General features: G+C 44.4%; 1 protein-coding gene across 2 annotated transcripts; it reads right to left on the reverse strand.

Moving 5' to 3' along the window:
• Positions 1-4707: 4707 nt before the first annotated feature.
• Positions 4708-14964, reverse strand: Hus1 (HUS1 checkpoint clamp component). Of its 2 annotated transcripts, none has more exons than XM_051200612.1 (8): positions 14884-14964; positions 14325-14452; positions 14070-14246; positions 12335-12442; positions 11302-11376; positions 8218-8317; positions 6466-6585; positions 4708-5042 (listed from the first exon to the last, which is right to left on the reverse strand). In XM_051200612.1, the coding sequence occupies exons 1-8, from the start codon at positions 14933-14935 to the stop codon at positions 4960-4962; spliced, it is 843 nt and encodes a 280-aa protein (XP_051056569.1). In that variant the 5' UTR covers positions 14936-14964; the 3' UTR covers positions 4708-4959. The 2 variants fall into 2 exon arrangements, with proteins under 2 accessions (XP_051056569.1, XP_051056570.1); XM_051200613.1 differs by having other exon boundaries at positions 14834-14954.
• Positions 14965-15768: the final 804 nt, after the last annotated feature.

Consider the following 15768-nt stretch of genomic DNA (forward strand, 5'->3'; position numbering starts at 1 on the left):
AACTTAAGCCTATAAGCAACCCTTATAGGAACAGAGGCTATCTGGGTAGAGGGCCCTATGGTAATCCAATGGTGTCATGGTGTAATGGACACACTGTCCAAACCTCTGAGCTGCAGAGCAGTAGGTTTCACTGGAGTCCCTTGCCTATACTATTCGATACTCATGAGCAAAGCACTTTTGCACCCTGTGTTGTTGGGAATTCGCGGCCATCACTCCCCTGGAGACAAGGTCAATTTCTGGGGTTCACTTGCTTATAAAGCAAGCACTTGTAAGTGCCAACATTTGCCTTTTAATTTAGAAATGGGCCCAAGTGCTGCCTTTTCTTTAACTCCAGTCACCTGCTGATGGCCCCTTAGGAGGCCACTGATTGTCCAGGATTGGGTGCCGGGAAGAGGCAGGTCTTAGCCTGGGGTGCTACAGTCTAATTCAGTGTTATTCAGAGTGCTTTCAACAATAGGGACTTTGACTCCAGGCAGGTGGCTTATCTTTGTCCCATTGTCCCTGGGCTTCTTATTGATTGCCCAGTGATTTGTAAGGAATTTTGGTTTAGCTGCTTTCTCTCAAAATGCATAGACAAAAAAAAAAAACCCTTACTAAAGTGCTCAGTCTCCTCTGCAGAATGGGTTAGACACTGTGCTTCAGTTAAAACACAGGTTAGACTTTGGTTGCCCCACAAAGTCTTCAGCTGCATGGGTGTGGAGGGACATGTAAGATGTGGGGCTTCATGGACTCATGGACGGACACTAGTTACTGGAAATGTGTCCTTGAAAGGAATATTGATGTTTCAACTTCCCTCTTTTTGCCTAGCAGGTAAATTGCATTTATTTGTGTATATGTCTTTGTGCAAATGCATGCATGCCATTACACACACACATACACACAGACATCAGAGGATAACTTACTGAGAAGTTGGTTCTCCCCTTCTACACTGTGGGTTGTGGGTTCAAACTCAGATAATCAGGCTTAGTTAGCAGCAAGCACTCTTACCAACTGAGCCATCTTATCGGCCCCAAACTTTCTTCTTTAAAAGCTGATTATCTCAGACATTTTGTCACAATGAAGGAAAGCTAACTTGTTCATGTTGGATTTATTCACATTGGGCCCATAAGAAATTTTTTCATGTAAAATGGCCTTATTAATCCAGGTTCCAGTACTCTGAACCCAATATAATTTCAACATGGCAAAAAGTCTAACTTCCCATTGTAATAAGTAAGCATGTGCTGTCAAAATTAAGCCTAAAATATAATGTTCAGGAAATTAAAGTTGCCAGATGAATATGTATGTGTATTAATAAACAAATAAATTCCAAGTAATAGTCAAATAATAAATATTTAATTCTATAAAAATAGTTTCATTACAAAGTTGGTTATAAAAATTGTTAGAAAATACACAAATGTAGAGATTGAAATAAAAACCACCCAGAGCTGGCTGGGTCTAGATGTTTGCTTCCTGGCCTTCTTTGTCACACTGAACACCAACATCCCACTGGCTGTTACCACGCACAGTACTTTGTCCTGTAGCATTAGGAAGTGACATCACAGCACGGATCATCTACCAATTCCCTAGCCGTTCACATTAAGAAATCCTTAGTTTATAGCAGTACTCAGCTTTGATGATAGTCTGTATAACAAGTCTTAGGGGGCCGTTTCATCTTTCACACGGAGAGTAAATAGCAAATGGCACCCCAGGAAGTGGTACTAACACCCGGCCCCTGCAATGTCCAAGTGACCCTAATTTATCATCTCTTAGCTGAACGCTGCTCTTAAAGAAAAATCTACAAACTCAAGCTCTCTTTTAGATTCTCCACCAGAAGCCACATAAAAGAACAGAATTGGAGTGTGGAATTAGCAAAATGGTGGTAGAGATCTATGCCTTCTCCATGTCCTCACATAATTCCAACTAGTAACTTTCTAGTAACAAGATTACCACCCTGAATTCCCCCAAATCCAGAGTGAGGCTATGGCACCCATTGGGCCACAGAGAAATAAAAACCATGAGTGGACAGTTCATCAGGGTAACTATGAGGCTGCTTTTCCAAGTTCACAGGGCCACACATGGAGAAATCCCCTATATTTGATTCTACAGTGGAAAAATAATAGATGGGAACTGGGCATCTGGCTCCTCCATTCTAAGTCTTCGTAGGAGGCCTGCTTAGATCTAGTCTCTTCACATGGGATAGTGTAAGCAGAGACAACATACTCAAGGCCGTTAGAATGAAGAAACGGGACCAGCCTCACAGCAAAAAAAAGTGTGAATGCTGGGAGCCCACTCTTGTAGAAACGGCAATGCCATCGAGCTTTGCAATGGATGCAGTGTGTGCAAATTCTAGACAGACATACTATACAAGCATGGCCATGGGCAAAAGCCATGTTATGAAGGCTGAATTATGTATTCAATATACAGATGCTGATCCAGAACTATAAGGGTCAAGAATCTCCTACTGGGCCCTCAGAGCAATATTTAAAGGATGGTGGTTACCAGAGGCTTGGGGAGGAGGTTAGAAAACTGGCCAGAACAAACAAAATAGCTGGTTTTCCAGGAGAGGAGGCAGAGTGAAAGGTGGGGAATGACTGCATTAGTGAACCATCAAAAAGAACCCCTAGGCTGCACACTCTGATATCCCAATAAAGGCTTTAAAATAAAAAAGCACAGAATTGTATCCACCACAGCAGATACTCTGCCAACTGGATGACATTTACCAAGATGTCATCGGCCACTGCAACTGGTGAAAGAACCAGTATTCCTGCCTCAAGACTAATGTAGAACTGCCTCTCAGGTTTCTAAGAGCAGGTTTCTTTGTGGCAGGATGCAGGGCAGGACACACTCAGTCTGGAGACCTGATGGGTAGGAAGGTCCCTGCTGCACCAGGACAGGGCCACAGGATAACAAGGCCGCCTGGACATTGGCACAAGTGGCTGCATCCCCGATCTGTCTTAGGACAGTCTTAAATCTCAGTTCAAGACATGGCTCCCAGGGATGTGTGGGTTGTGAGCCCTGGCAGGCATGGTCAGGGTATCTTAATGGTTCTAACATTCAGGAAAGCATTCTTCAAGCTCCAAGTCTTAGTGATCAGAGTAAGGGAAAATGCATCTCCAAACCTCAGACACCAGGCTCCTTCTACACACAGCCAAACTTCTCTGCTCTCACCCAGGCTCACCTCAGGATGGGGTTCCACAAAACAGCTCGAGTTCCCATAACCCCACTCCGAGCCCCCTCCCTTGACTACAACTCTGTGAGATACAAGCTATAAACACTATACAGAGAGTTGTGACAAGAACCAGAAAGACGACAGCCTCTTGACTGCCTTCTCTCCCATGTTGTTACCAAGCAAAGTCATGGCCATCAGTATGCGGCACGGCGGTGACATTCATGACTAGTGAGGCAATGACAGTTTGACAGGTAAACAAGCTTCAAAGGGAACTTCCTGGAATTTCATTTGCATCATGATTTTGAGGCTTTATCAAGGCACCTGGACTGCCCTTTCATTATAGGCCAAAGAAGAGAGAAATGCTTTAACAATTAAAGAATCCCTAATTTAAAAAAAGTTAGTTTAACTAAATATATCTTATTAGATATCAATAGAGCCAGAGGTGTGGTGGCTCACATCTGTCATCTCAGCGCTTGGGAGTAGGAGGCTCAGGAGTTCAAGGTCAATCTTGGCTACAGCTTGAACCACAAGACAACCTGTCTAATAAAAATGGAAACAGCAACAAATAATCCTAGCAGCACTTGAGAAATAGTATTTTCCCTAAATAATATGAAAAAGCCAAAAAAAAAAAAAAAAAAAAATGCTTTACTTTGTTTTATCCTCCCCCACCCCTTTTCAAATCTTATCCTAGGCAACTTAGGCCCTGACTCTGTGACATGAAAACAGTTCTGATGCCACTTCATGGGACACCCGACACCTAGTTCAAACAGGAAGCCTGCCGTGTTGTTTTTGGAGAAAGCACACCCTCCAGGGTGAGCCAGCCCCAATGCAGGAGCAGAACACAGCCTCACCCATGATGGCCAAGCTTCAACTGCGTTATGCAAAACACCATGAGCTTTAGAGAATTACACAAAACTATGATTTAAATGACTGGGGATATAGATTGGCGCGTAGAGTGCTTACCTAGCATGTACCCAGTCCTGGGTTTGACCTTGAGCACTACAAAAGAGTTAAAATAAGTTATAACCTAAAACCAAAGTGGGCTCAGGCAGAAAGTACACAGAAGGACAAGTTCAAGATGGGAAGTGGATTGGCTGGGCTGGCCTTCAGGCTCTCTGGCTCTGCAGGTTCCCCAGGCTGTGAGGCTCTGCAGGCAGTGAGAAGGAAGTGAACTTGAATCTTCAGTAAGTTGGGCAAGGCTCCACATGCTGTAGCTGTATGCTCAAAGTGTGGTGAGAAACCCGGCATGCTGCCGGGGACAGAGGGGCTGTCCAGTTTGCACCGAGTGCCCAGGCTTGGGGGGTCGGAGAGGTGAGCATGCTAAAGACCAAAAGCAGACAGCTGCACTATACTGGGGACCGAGCAGGAAACTAGTTGGGTAGTAAGCCCGTGAATTATGACTGCAACACCAGTTCTAGACATATGATGACTTTTGCAATCTGGTAGCCACACTTTAGATAGGGCTGGTGCTTAGCACTCAGTGCAGAGCAGGTGCTCAGCACACATAAGGCCCTGTTCTCATCTCAAGCACCAGAGGCAAACAAAACAACAAGACCCTATAAAAATAAATTCTATCTTTTCTTCTTAATGTCTCAGATCCAGGGGAGAAGGGATAGGTGCTGGTCTTGAGTAATATGAAGAAATGATTATACAGCTGTGCTTCCTTCATTAATTCTGTCTCTGCTTCAAGCAGCATTGGGAGAGATAGCCAGTACAAGTCTGTGGTGCTGTGAGGACAGACAGCTGACACCATCCAGTGCTTCTATGGTCACAACAAAGGTCTCTGTGCTGCCAAGTCGGCTGTCATGGTGCTAGGACAAGGCTGGGATGAAATACTGAAGGGAGATATCTTCCAGAAGCAAGTCGAAATGAACAATTCTGTTACTCACAATATCTAGGAGAAAAAGACCCAGATGTTAAAGACAGCTTTCATCCTTACTTATCACAAGCGCCTGCCTGCTGTGGACACCTTCTATGCTTGGTGTCTGTTCCCTCTGAGGGGCTCACGAGGGGTCACAGCATATGCTACTGCCACCCACTGGGGACAGTGTGAGAGATGAAGAATGAAGCTGCCCAGGTTTTAGGGGGAAAATCATGCTGATTTAACTAAAATTAGCCTTCCTGGTAAAGGCAGGTACCCACAGCAAGGTGACCAAAGTATATGGAGGTCTGAGTACTTGTGGTCCTGAGCACTGTGATAAGCTATACCACACACCACCAGAACCTTCCCTGTGTCTTCACGTAGTCTCTTCTGTGGTTTCTCACCCTGTGATGACTAGTTTTATGTGAATTTGACCCAAGTTAGTCACCAGAGAGAGGGGAGCCTCAACTGAGAAAATGCCTCAGTAAGACTTGGCTGCAGGCAAACCTCAAGAGAACATTTTCTTCATTAGTGATTGAAAGGGAAGGGCCCAGTCCGTTGTGGGTGGGGCCATCCCTGGGCAGGTGGTCCTGGGTTCTATAGGAGGGCAGGCTGAGCAAGCCATGGTAAGCAAGCCAGTAAGCAGCACCCCTCCATGGCCTCTGCATTAGCTCCTGCTTCCAGGTTCCAGCCCTGCTTGAGCTCCTGTCTTGATTTCCTTTGGCGATGAACAGTGATATAGAAGTGTAAGCTGAATAACCCTTTCCTCTCTAAGCTGCTTTTGGGCATGGTGTTTCATCACAGAAATAGAAACCCTAACTATGACACATCCCTTTCCTCTTTTGGAAAGGTTGGTCCTTGACTGAGCCATCCAGAACTTTACATTCTATTACTATATTGTCTAGTCCCAGGTCATCTTCCTCAGCTTCATGGATGAGAAGTCATCCTGGGAACTTTCCACAAAGGGAGGGATGTCACACCTAGGCCATTTGTTATGCCTTTTTCAAAACAAAACAAGGAGACAATGAGCCTTGAGAAGCTCTTGATGAACCTCCTAGCTCAGCGGGGGAAAGCAGGTGAAGAGGGCAGTACAGGGCAGTGAATAGCCAGAGCCAGGATGGGGCCCAAACCAAGAACCGAAGAGACTTTGGTAGTGAGCATAGGTCAGGTGGGCATGAAAGGAAAGGAAAGGGCTCAAGCTGAAACTCAGATCTAGGGCTCCGAGCATGTAAAATGGGATAAACTCAGATGGTGTGCAGACAGTATCACAGGCGGAGCCCACTGCCAGTCCAGCATGGCTACTGGCTTTCTGGAACCACACTGCTCACCATCACTCTTCAGCATCTTCTTCTAGCTCAAGGAAACTTTACAATCTGACTGTCCAGAAAACTAAATTTGCATTTAAAGACTGTATGCATATTAGACTAGAGGTGAGAAATGGGAAAAGCAAACTCACTGCACACAGCCTTGGTGGGAGTCACTTGCTGTCCTGCAAGGAACTGGAGGAGTTTCTTTATGTCGATGTGCACCTCGGCCATGTCTTCTGGGTGTCTGCTTTGAGAGACACTCTCAGAGGCTGAAATGACATGCAATTTTTTTTTTTTTAATCCAACATCTCTGGACATAACAAGAACTCAGAAAAGTGCAATGGGTATTTATTTATTAACTCCACAACTCTACAGCTCCTTTTAGCAACCTAGTGGACCACAACTTGTAAATGTTTCTCATTCAGCAGGCATTTGAACTGTTTAAGATATTGTAACTTTTAGAGGAGCTTCACTTAAAAGGTCTTGAAGTACACTCAGTCACCTGTTTGCACAAAAGAAAATTGTAGTTCAGTATGAATTCAAAAGTTGAAATGCAGATGGCTAATGCCAGATGTCTCACTCCACATAGTAGAACAATAACAAAAAAACAAAAACAAAAACAGAAATTAACCTTTCAAGTACTGATAACCTGCTTTGTGCTCAAGAAACAAAATGACTGACACCAAAATAACTCATGTCAGGGCTGGGGATGTAGCATAGAGGCTCTCAACTCAATAAATACCACGAACAAACAGCATCAAGAAAACCAAGGTCATTTCACACACCACACACAGCCTTGGTGCTGTGGATTTCACTCTGCTGGAGCAATGTGATTCTCACTACAAAGGGAATGTTTCTTTCAGGGCTATGGAATATCTGTGCCTCCGAGGAAGCAAACCTTCAATAACCAATTGTAGCTCTGAAAGTGATGGAGTTACCTGTTTGACAATATTTTTTCTCTGGCCCTCTGGCCACTTCCCTGTTTGAGGAGGAGTCTAATTTGGACTCACTGTTTTCACCAAGCTGCAAAGCACCCCTTCCTTCAAGGCTTACTGAACTGACTTCACATTCCCGCCTGACCTTTATGAGGTGAAATGTGTGACCAAGTTCATCTGAGTCACATTTGTTTGCCCATCGAACTTTACTGGTAAGAAACAGAACCTTTGGCTCCAATCCAAATGAGAATCTAAACCTTTCAGAGCAAAGCGACAAGTGAAGAGCTGCTGTGGAATATTTGCTTAACTATGTAAAGATGTGTTGCATTTGTTTAAAGATGTGTTGTTGTTTTACCTTGCCTGCCTAAGGCACTTGACTGGTCTAATAAAAAGCTGAATGGCCAATAGTAAGGGAAGAGGTATAGGCAGGGAGAGTAAGTAGGAGGAAGAATTATGCTCAGGGAAGAAAAAGAGATGCCAGGGTCCGGCCGGCCAGCCATCTAGACATAGAAGAAGCAAGAAAGTGGGACATACAGAATGAAAGAACAGTAAAAAGGCCTGAAGATGACTAGAAACAGGTTAAATTAAGTTAAAAGATCTAATGGGACAAGCCTAGTAAGCTAAGGCTGAGTATTCACAATTACTAGTAAGTCTCCATGTCTTTATTTGGGAGCTGGTTGGCAACCCAAAGAAAATGCCAACTACAAAGAGTTATTGAGTTCTTGGAAGCCACTGTTTGTGACCTGAATCCCAGAGGAGAGAAGTATCCTTTTGCACATCCTCAATGTCTGCTGGGCTAGTGCTAACTGTCCTATTATGTCACAGGGACAGGAAATCTAATCTCAGCCCCTTCTCAAATGTGAAACAAAGAAAACCAAATTTCAATGTTTTCATTAAGAGAACTCAATATATATATTGAAACAATTTATTTATTAGTAGCAAAATATAACCTATAAGAAAACTTACGTAATATAGGGTTTCCAAGATCCTTAAAATGAGTTGTCACACATACCAACTCAGTTTCTATCTTTAGGTTCAGTTCTCCATTTAGGTTTGCTTCAATAACCTGCAAATTGAATAGAATTCAATATTGAAAAGAGGGAAAACAACAACACGTGGGTACCAACTTCCACAAAAGCCAGGTAACAAGGCACACAAACCTAACACCTCACAGGGCACTGAAGCCACCAGGGTACCTAACGCAGTGCCACAAAACTATCTCACTACAGGTACCAACCACAGAGAGAACTCTGAAATCCCGAAAACCAAGAAGGTGCCCCCAGTAAGAACTCAGTAGGGCTAAGTAGGAGGGACCTTGCTGAGACACTCTGCCAAGGATCAGGGCTCTGGAGGCACCAGTCTGGCTATCCTGGAACTCCCTCTGTAGACCAGGCTGTCCTCCAACTCACTGAGATCTGCCTCCTGAAAGCTGGGATCAAAGGCATGAACCACCAATGCCTGGTGAGATATTTATGTCTAATAAATAAATCAGAAGCAATCAAATTTCCAGGTGTTAGCACACACAGTTGTTGCAAGCCAATGGGCACAGGCCACCCATGAGCTTTATAGAGCTCCAGTGAGTACCCCAGAACATTCACGCACGTTGCTGTCTACATTCTGTTTTGGTCACTTGTTCTGGATCATAGGACAGTAGGTTAATAAGTAGCTGAGGGTTATTGGAAGAACTCTCCACATGAAAGCTTTTGTTCCAAGGAAGTTACTAGATTAAAGGCTGTGAGCTTGAGGAAGTCAGTGTATAATGGCAGGAGTTCAAAAATAAGAACACATCTAAGTTCAAAGAACCTATCTTGTTTTGTTTCTAGAATGAGGAAGATTTGGAGTTCAGAAATTTTACAAAAAAGCATGGGGGAGGGACACCGTATGCTGACCAGTTTTCAGGGCATGCTAATATTGCATATCTTAAACTACAGCATGACAACTGAGCTGTGCGGCAGGGTGACTTCCTTTCCTCTCACTGACTTAGGGTCGTCAGCCTGCAATGCCCAGAGGATGGTCCTACTGACACGGATGCCTACCTCCCCCTTCCAGGTTAGGTAGCATGTTTGTGTTACTGGCTGGCAGACTGCTGACCACAGACAGCATGTGGCCTTTCTGTAGACCCAAACCCAACAACCAAACCAGAAATGCAGTGTGCCACCCACAGGCTGGCAAATCTCTTTCCAGATAAAAGAACCAATATGATGGGCAGGGTGATAGCTTAAAAAGAAAAGCGACTCCCATGGCCTGTGGCAATAGTTCTAGGGCAGGGAGAAGAGGAGCTGAAGAGAGGATCTTGTGGGGGAAAAATGAGTATCAGAGCCCTGAGTCCTCTCCTCAAAGCTGTTCTGTGAGCACTGAGGCCAGACCAGATACCAGCATAGCTCCAGCTCTTTGTCCTGGCAAGGCAACAGTGGCCCTACCCCCTCCTGAATCCAGACCTCACCCATCTTTTATGCAGTGTCTTTGCACAGGACTCAGTCATGACCCTTTACTGATAGTCTGATGCTGCAGTCAGGAGATTTCAGTATAAATGTGGAAAGGGATCAAGATAGTTGCCTAACTTTGTAAGGTCTTTGTTTTACAAGGTAGCCTCCCCTGGAGCCACCTACTTAGTTCTTTAGAATCCCCGGGTACCCACAGAGAGCTCGTATGCATTTGGCTATTCTAGCTCGATAACTTCCCAGTCAGCATTTGTTGGGCACTCCAGAAGAGAAACAATGGCCACAGCCCCCACTGCTCACTTCTCACTCTCCACTTTGCTGACTCACTTCCATGGAACCCAAAGAACAAGCAAATGGCTCCCTCAATTAAGTGCCCCACTTGTCTCTCTGGGCCTCCTGAACCTCCTAGAAACCCCAGGGTACCTTAGAGGAAGCCCCAGGGTACCTTAGAGGAAGCCAGCCTGACAACTAGATCAGCACCGTGGGAGTGGCAGTGAACACCACCGCCAGCACAGTGCGTGCGACTCAAGGGAAGCTGATTTTTGATTCACATGGCAGCTACAAAGACTAAGTCAGGCTCAGTGACAGCACTGCTCTGAAGTGAGGACTCAAGAGAAAAACAACACTACCAACCCCCATCCCCACTTTTCTAGGTTTCAAAATCTTTTTGTGATGCAAAGATTCCTAGGAGCTAAAGGTTACTCCCATCCATGCAACAATGCATCAGTTATGAACTACTGAGTGACAGTTGGACTCTGAACTCTGAAACAGAAATTCAGAAAGGATTCCCTTCCTGGAAGCGTGCAGTTCTGGAGATTCCAAGGCAATGGTGGATCTACAGGCCTGCTGGAGAGAAGTATAGTGCAGGCAGTTTCCTGTAGGCAACATGGCCAGCCTGGTATGGATCAGCCAGGAGGGCCTGCCTGGCTACCAGAGATGAGGCCTTGGGGTTAGGAGAGTTAAAGGTTTGTGTATTGGGTAGGCAGTGGCTTTAAAAAATTCAGGAACATAATGGAATATGGCTTTAAGGCGTAAAGCTGGAATCCATAATACATCCATGTGTGAATAATAATCCACATAATTCTCCATCGCCGTTGTGATGTTTTGGACCTTCAAAAATATATAGAGAAATAAGGGGGTCCATTTGTATGTTAGTATATAAAGTGCTCATGCATTTTAACATGCGAAAGGTACCAGGCCTTCGACTATTCACTCAGCACAGTGGTAGGACGTGTGCTTAGTTTACATGAAGCCTTCCACTCAGTTCCTCAGCATCAAATAGGAGACCAACAAAAAGTGTTCTGTCCAAATTACAAGATACAAAATAGCGTATGTTGAAACATGCTCCTGAAGGGATTAAGAGCAAGTTTGAAAGCTTTCCCCAGTGAGTAAGAGCTGAAAGGCATTAGAACAGGTCCCTAAAGGCCAGATCTCAACACTGAGCTCTGTCCTCCCCAGTGGAGCCTCAGTGAGAGAAACCCACTACCCGAGACACCTCATGGTGTCAAGGAGCACCCCCACACCTGGGTCAACAGTGAAGCTGCCTCCCAAGACAAGCCACCCACAGCACGGCATGAATTCACTCTGTTCTGAAGGAGTAATCACTTACCAGTTGATTACTGATGTTTTTCATTTTTTCTACAACACTCTTCATAGTCTTCAAGGCTGGCAAGTAAATACTGACCTAGAAACCAGGAAGCAATCACAAGGGTCAGAAATCTTAATACAGTCTACAATGACAGGTACTCAACCAACAACTGTGAAGTGCATTTAAAAACTCAGAATCAAATTTTTAAAGTCCCTTTAAAACTTTGAAAATTTCACTAACTTATTCAGGCAAATAAAGATACCTGGATACTTGGTTCTGGTTACCATGGCGACCATACTCTCAAGAGCATTCTTCTCATTCAAGAAGGAACACAGTCCTTCAGCTGAGATACCTATATACAGATCCAAGGGGAATACACCTTAAGTGCTGAGCAAGAAGCCTTCCTCTGGGAAATGTTTTACAGGACTCAGGGGCTTTCTGTGTACTCTGTGTAACAGTACAGCCAGCCATTATCACAACCCATTTGAGCTATGTTACTAACAGTGCTTTATGTAACGCTGGCTTTTTCCAACCCTACATAGACACCTTCTAGTCAACTACACATTTCATCCAGTATCTGTTTAATTTCTTTATACATATGCAAGAGACAAAGGACCATTTGGCATCTTCTTTATTTGCAATGGTGCTTAGGTTCTAGAAGGTCACTGTTAACCTAAGCTCTAAGTCAACAAAAATGCTTTTTCTTTCTCTTTCATCAAGGTCTATGAAACATGAGTTTGTGCCTAAGGTCAAGAGTCATAGTAAATATAGAATATCTTCCAAAGGATAACTTGGGTTAACTGAGCAAGGCTCAGTTAACTGAACTCCTGCATGGAAAGTATGGCATTTCTAAATGGACAGAAGTTCTTTAACAGGATTTACACATATAGCAAAAGGCACATACTCACATCTGGAGTCTTGTTAATTGATTCACATTCTTTTTGGAAACTACCCACCCCAAACACAATACACTGCAAGACGACAACTAGTACTGGAGAATTCAATTCTTGCCCTTCATTGTGTGTTGAACAACAGGACTACAGACAACACTTACATCAGAGTCTGGGACAGACGGTTCTTGTAAGTCCTTCCACAATCTTCTAGGAATAACCTTTATGGGGATATCATGTGTCACAATTCTACTGCTGCTTGATGAGGACAACTGCTAAGAAAAGAGTTATAATAGTTTATGTTGTCAATGCTAAGCTTTCTGAATTCTAAATGGAATGTTCTTTATTTATCCTCTCAAAACCCATTCAGCCCACACTGCTGGTGTAGTATATCTGTTCTGCTTTTGGTCCTGTAAGGCTCTGAGGATTTAGTGAATGAGACAAGAGGGCCCCAGTGGAGCAAATAGAAAGCAAGCGACCAGAGCTGGACCAGATATTCTATCCGAGCCCGAAGGAAGCACATGATGAGGCTGACTGAGGGAGAGCTACCAGAGGCGAGTGAAGGAACAACCCTCTGGGGCGATGCTTCAGAGGACATCAAAACTAGAGAGGCAGACAGCCTCTGAGAAGTTGAAGATGAGGGGGCAGGGTTTTAGGCAGAGGAGCAGTATCAGCATTCACAGACCCAGGAGACAGAAAGAAAGGGGCAAAGCTGCTGGGCCAAGGCAAGCTAGATGCCATTGTGTGCCACACCCTCGGTGTGCTATAGCTTCTGCTCCACTAAAAGGATAGACCACGTTTATTTCTAGAAGCATCTCTAAAGCTTAGAAACCAAAGTATCACCGGGTACAGTGGCACCCAGGAGGCAGAGGCAAGTGGATCTCTGTAAGTTTGAGGCCAGCCTGGTCTACATAGTCAATTCTAAGTCAACCTGAGCTACATAGTAGGACCCTGTTCCAAAACAACAAAAAAGAAACCAAAGTATCTTGCATTCTTACTTAGAAAAGCAGTGTATATTTTCCTTAAGAAACTAAATAAACTTAAACTTATAGTTACATGGAATGCTCTAGTTAGCTTTAAGAACACATAAAACGTTATGAAGTCATGAGTTAACTGCTATAGCCAGCTTGAAAACAAATGCAACACACACCCATAGATGTGAAGAGCACATATAAGAAAGGAAAGTTAAAAAGAAAATGGCAGCCTAGATGGGGCAGAGCACTAAAGAAAGGCAAAGCTTTGGAGAGAAACTCCATGTAGCTAGTCCAATTGATATCACCAGTCTGGGAGTTGGGGAAAAAATGACATATACAGAGAACAACTCAGACGGGAGTAATTTATGATTGGGCTTCAAGATAGTTTGGACTATATGTGAAAGGCTATGAACATGTTAGGAATTACAAATTCCATTTTGAACATGTGTTTTTGTGTGTTCTGAGGAGAGGCTGTTCACTAAACTCATTTAGTAGTAGCATCTAAGACAGACAACTGTGGTAAGTCTGATGACTGTTTATTTAAGAATATTGCAGATAATGAGACAGGAGGGGGAGATTTTAAGATGAAAATGGATAAAAACATCTAGACAAGTTGACAACACCCTGAAAGAAAGAGATTTGAGCTAGCAATTTGACTGTTTGGAAAAAGCATGTGAAAGTCAAAGGACAATCTCTGGTGTAAGACTGTATATTTTATTTTGAGACAGGGCGTCTATGTAGTCCTGGAACTCATAGAGATCTTCCTGTCTCTGCCACGATGTTGGACTAGATCTTATATTTCAAATGAAACCAATTCTCTTCCAAGAATACTGTTTGAGAGTTCAGGCTTATAGCTTATACTTATACTTCCTAGACCAAAACAAGGGACTTGTAAAAAAATAAATCAGAAATTCCTTCTACTTACCAGCTCTACAGACACGGTAAGACAGGGAAAGTGTTTGTTAGTCAGCTTGATTTTCAAGGCTCTGGCGTTCTGGGCAGTCTTCAAGGCTCTGGATAAGTTTTCTGATGTTAATTCTAAATAAATCGCATTGTTTTCTACAGAGACTCCTTCCATTTGAAATTCACTAAAAATGTTCTCCTGCAGGACAGAAACAGGCATTTAGGGCCTTTTCAGCATTCCTGCGGGAGCCCGGGGCCTCTGGGAGTTCCTGCTCACCTGCTCCAGCTCACACCACATGCTCACCCCACCACTGGCCAACTTGTCCGAAAGGATGAAGTTCAGCTTCTCCGGGCTGATGCGGAGGGTGCAGGTTTTGGCAAGCTTGGCTATCATGTTACTGACCCCTGTAGCAAGGGTTGATAAAGTACGCAGTTACTAGGCAGCATATCGGGTATCCTACAGGTCATCTTACACAACTTCTAGTTCATGGATCACGCTAGGACTTCAACGCGGCTAACATCTTGCGAGGCACACAGCCCTTAACATCAGTGTGCAATAATGAAAACAGTCAGAGAACGACTGACAATCGAGGACATTCCAATGGGGCATCTGGGTACTGCAGAACAGAACTGCCTGCGAGCAAGGTTAGGCACAGTCCCGGCGGAAGCAAGAGTGAGGGAGGACAGCAAAGGTAAAGAAAGGTCCGTGATAGCCATCCTTCCCCTCAGGGCCGCCCTCCCAGCCTACGGCCCCAGCTGCGCCCTCCACCCCGCCCATCCTCTCACAGGGCTGCAGTCGCACTCTCCGCTCGCTCCCCGCAGCCCTGCCAGCTCACGTGTGAAGTGATTCAGACAGGCCAGGTCCACGATCTTGGCGCGAAACTTCATGGCGGTTTCCTGGCCCGCAGCGGCTTCAGCCGGAGGCGGACAGAAGTCCCTCCCCCTGCGTCACGGCGGGGAAACGCGGGCGCGCGCACAGAGGTTCCGCTAAGCGGGTGCGGCAGGAGAGGTCCGCCCACCTGGCCAAAGGCAGAGAGGAGCCTCCATCCGCAGCCTTGGCGACCCGGACTCTCACACCCCGGTGCAGGCAAGTCACCTCCTGAAAAACACTTGGATACCTGCCAACGTAGTCGTTTTGAAAATTGTTTGAAACGCTTTAAAACTTTGAACACATTAATTGGTAGGATACTGAAGACCACGGATGTGAAGTGATAATTCTGCTACTTTGTATCAATATAGACTCATCAGAGCCTAACAAATTCTTATTAGCCGTAATTAATGAGGGTGCTTAGACAAGAGGATCTGAGGTTGGAGACCTGCCTGGGCATCTTAGTGACACATGTCAACAAATACATTTTAGAAAGAAAGAAAATGAAAGAAGTGTGTGTGTGTGTGTGTGTGTGTGTGTGTGTGTGTGTAGAACACTTGCTGAACACAATTATGACCTTTGCATTAATCCCAGTACCATAAACAAACAAAAGTCCTCTAATATAGTGTCCTTAGAATTGTTTTAAAAGAAATTTTAACTCAGAACACTTTGTTTTTTCAAGGATTATAGCTATAAAATTTTTCAAATGGCACTGGGGCTTAAACTCCCCAGCCTCCCCACATTCTAGGTAAGCATTCTTCCAATATACCTCATATCCACCTCTACACCCCAATATTCTTAAATTCCTTCGAAAATAATACAAAACCAGGTCTTTGGGGTCCACACAAAGGCT

The sequence above is a fragment of the Phodopus roborovskii genome, unplaced genomic scaffold (genome assembly GCF_943737965.1).
Source record: "Phodopus roborovskii unplaced genomic scaffold, PHOROB, whole genome shotgun sequence".
NCBI lineage: Eukaryota > Metazoa > Chordata > Mammalia > Rodentia > Cricetidae > Phodopus > Phodopus roborovskii.

Bases quoted from the DNA above. Each gene is read 5' to 3' on its own strand.
- Hus1 (XM_051200612.1), bottom strand. From the start codon at position 14,935: ATGAAGTTTCGCGCCAAGATCGTGGACCTGGCCTGTCTGAATCACTTC. The intron at 12,443-14,069 runs GTAAGTAGAAGG...TTTTCTTAGCAG, and splicing joins TTACCGTGTCTGTAGAGCTG to TTGTCCTCATCAAGCAGCAG. The intron at 6,586-8,217 runs GTAAGTTTTCTT...ATGTCATTTCAG, and splicing joins TCTTGGAAACCCTATATTAC to CCTCTGAGAGTGTCTCTCAA.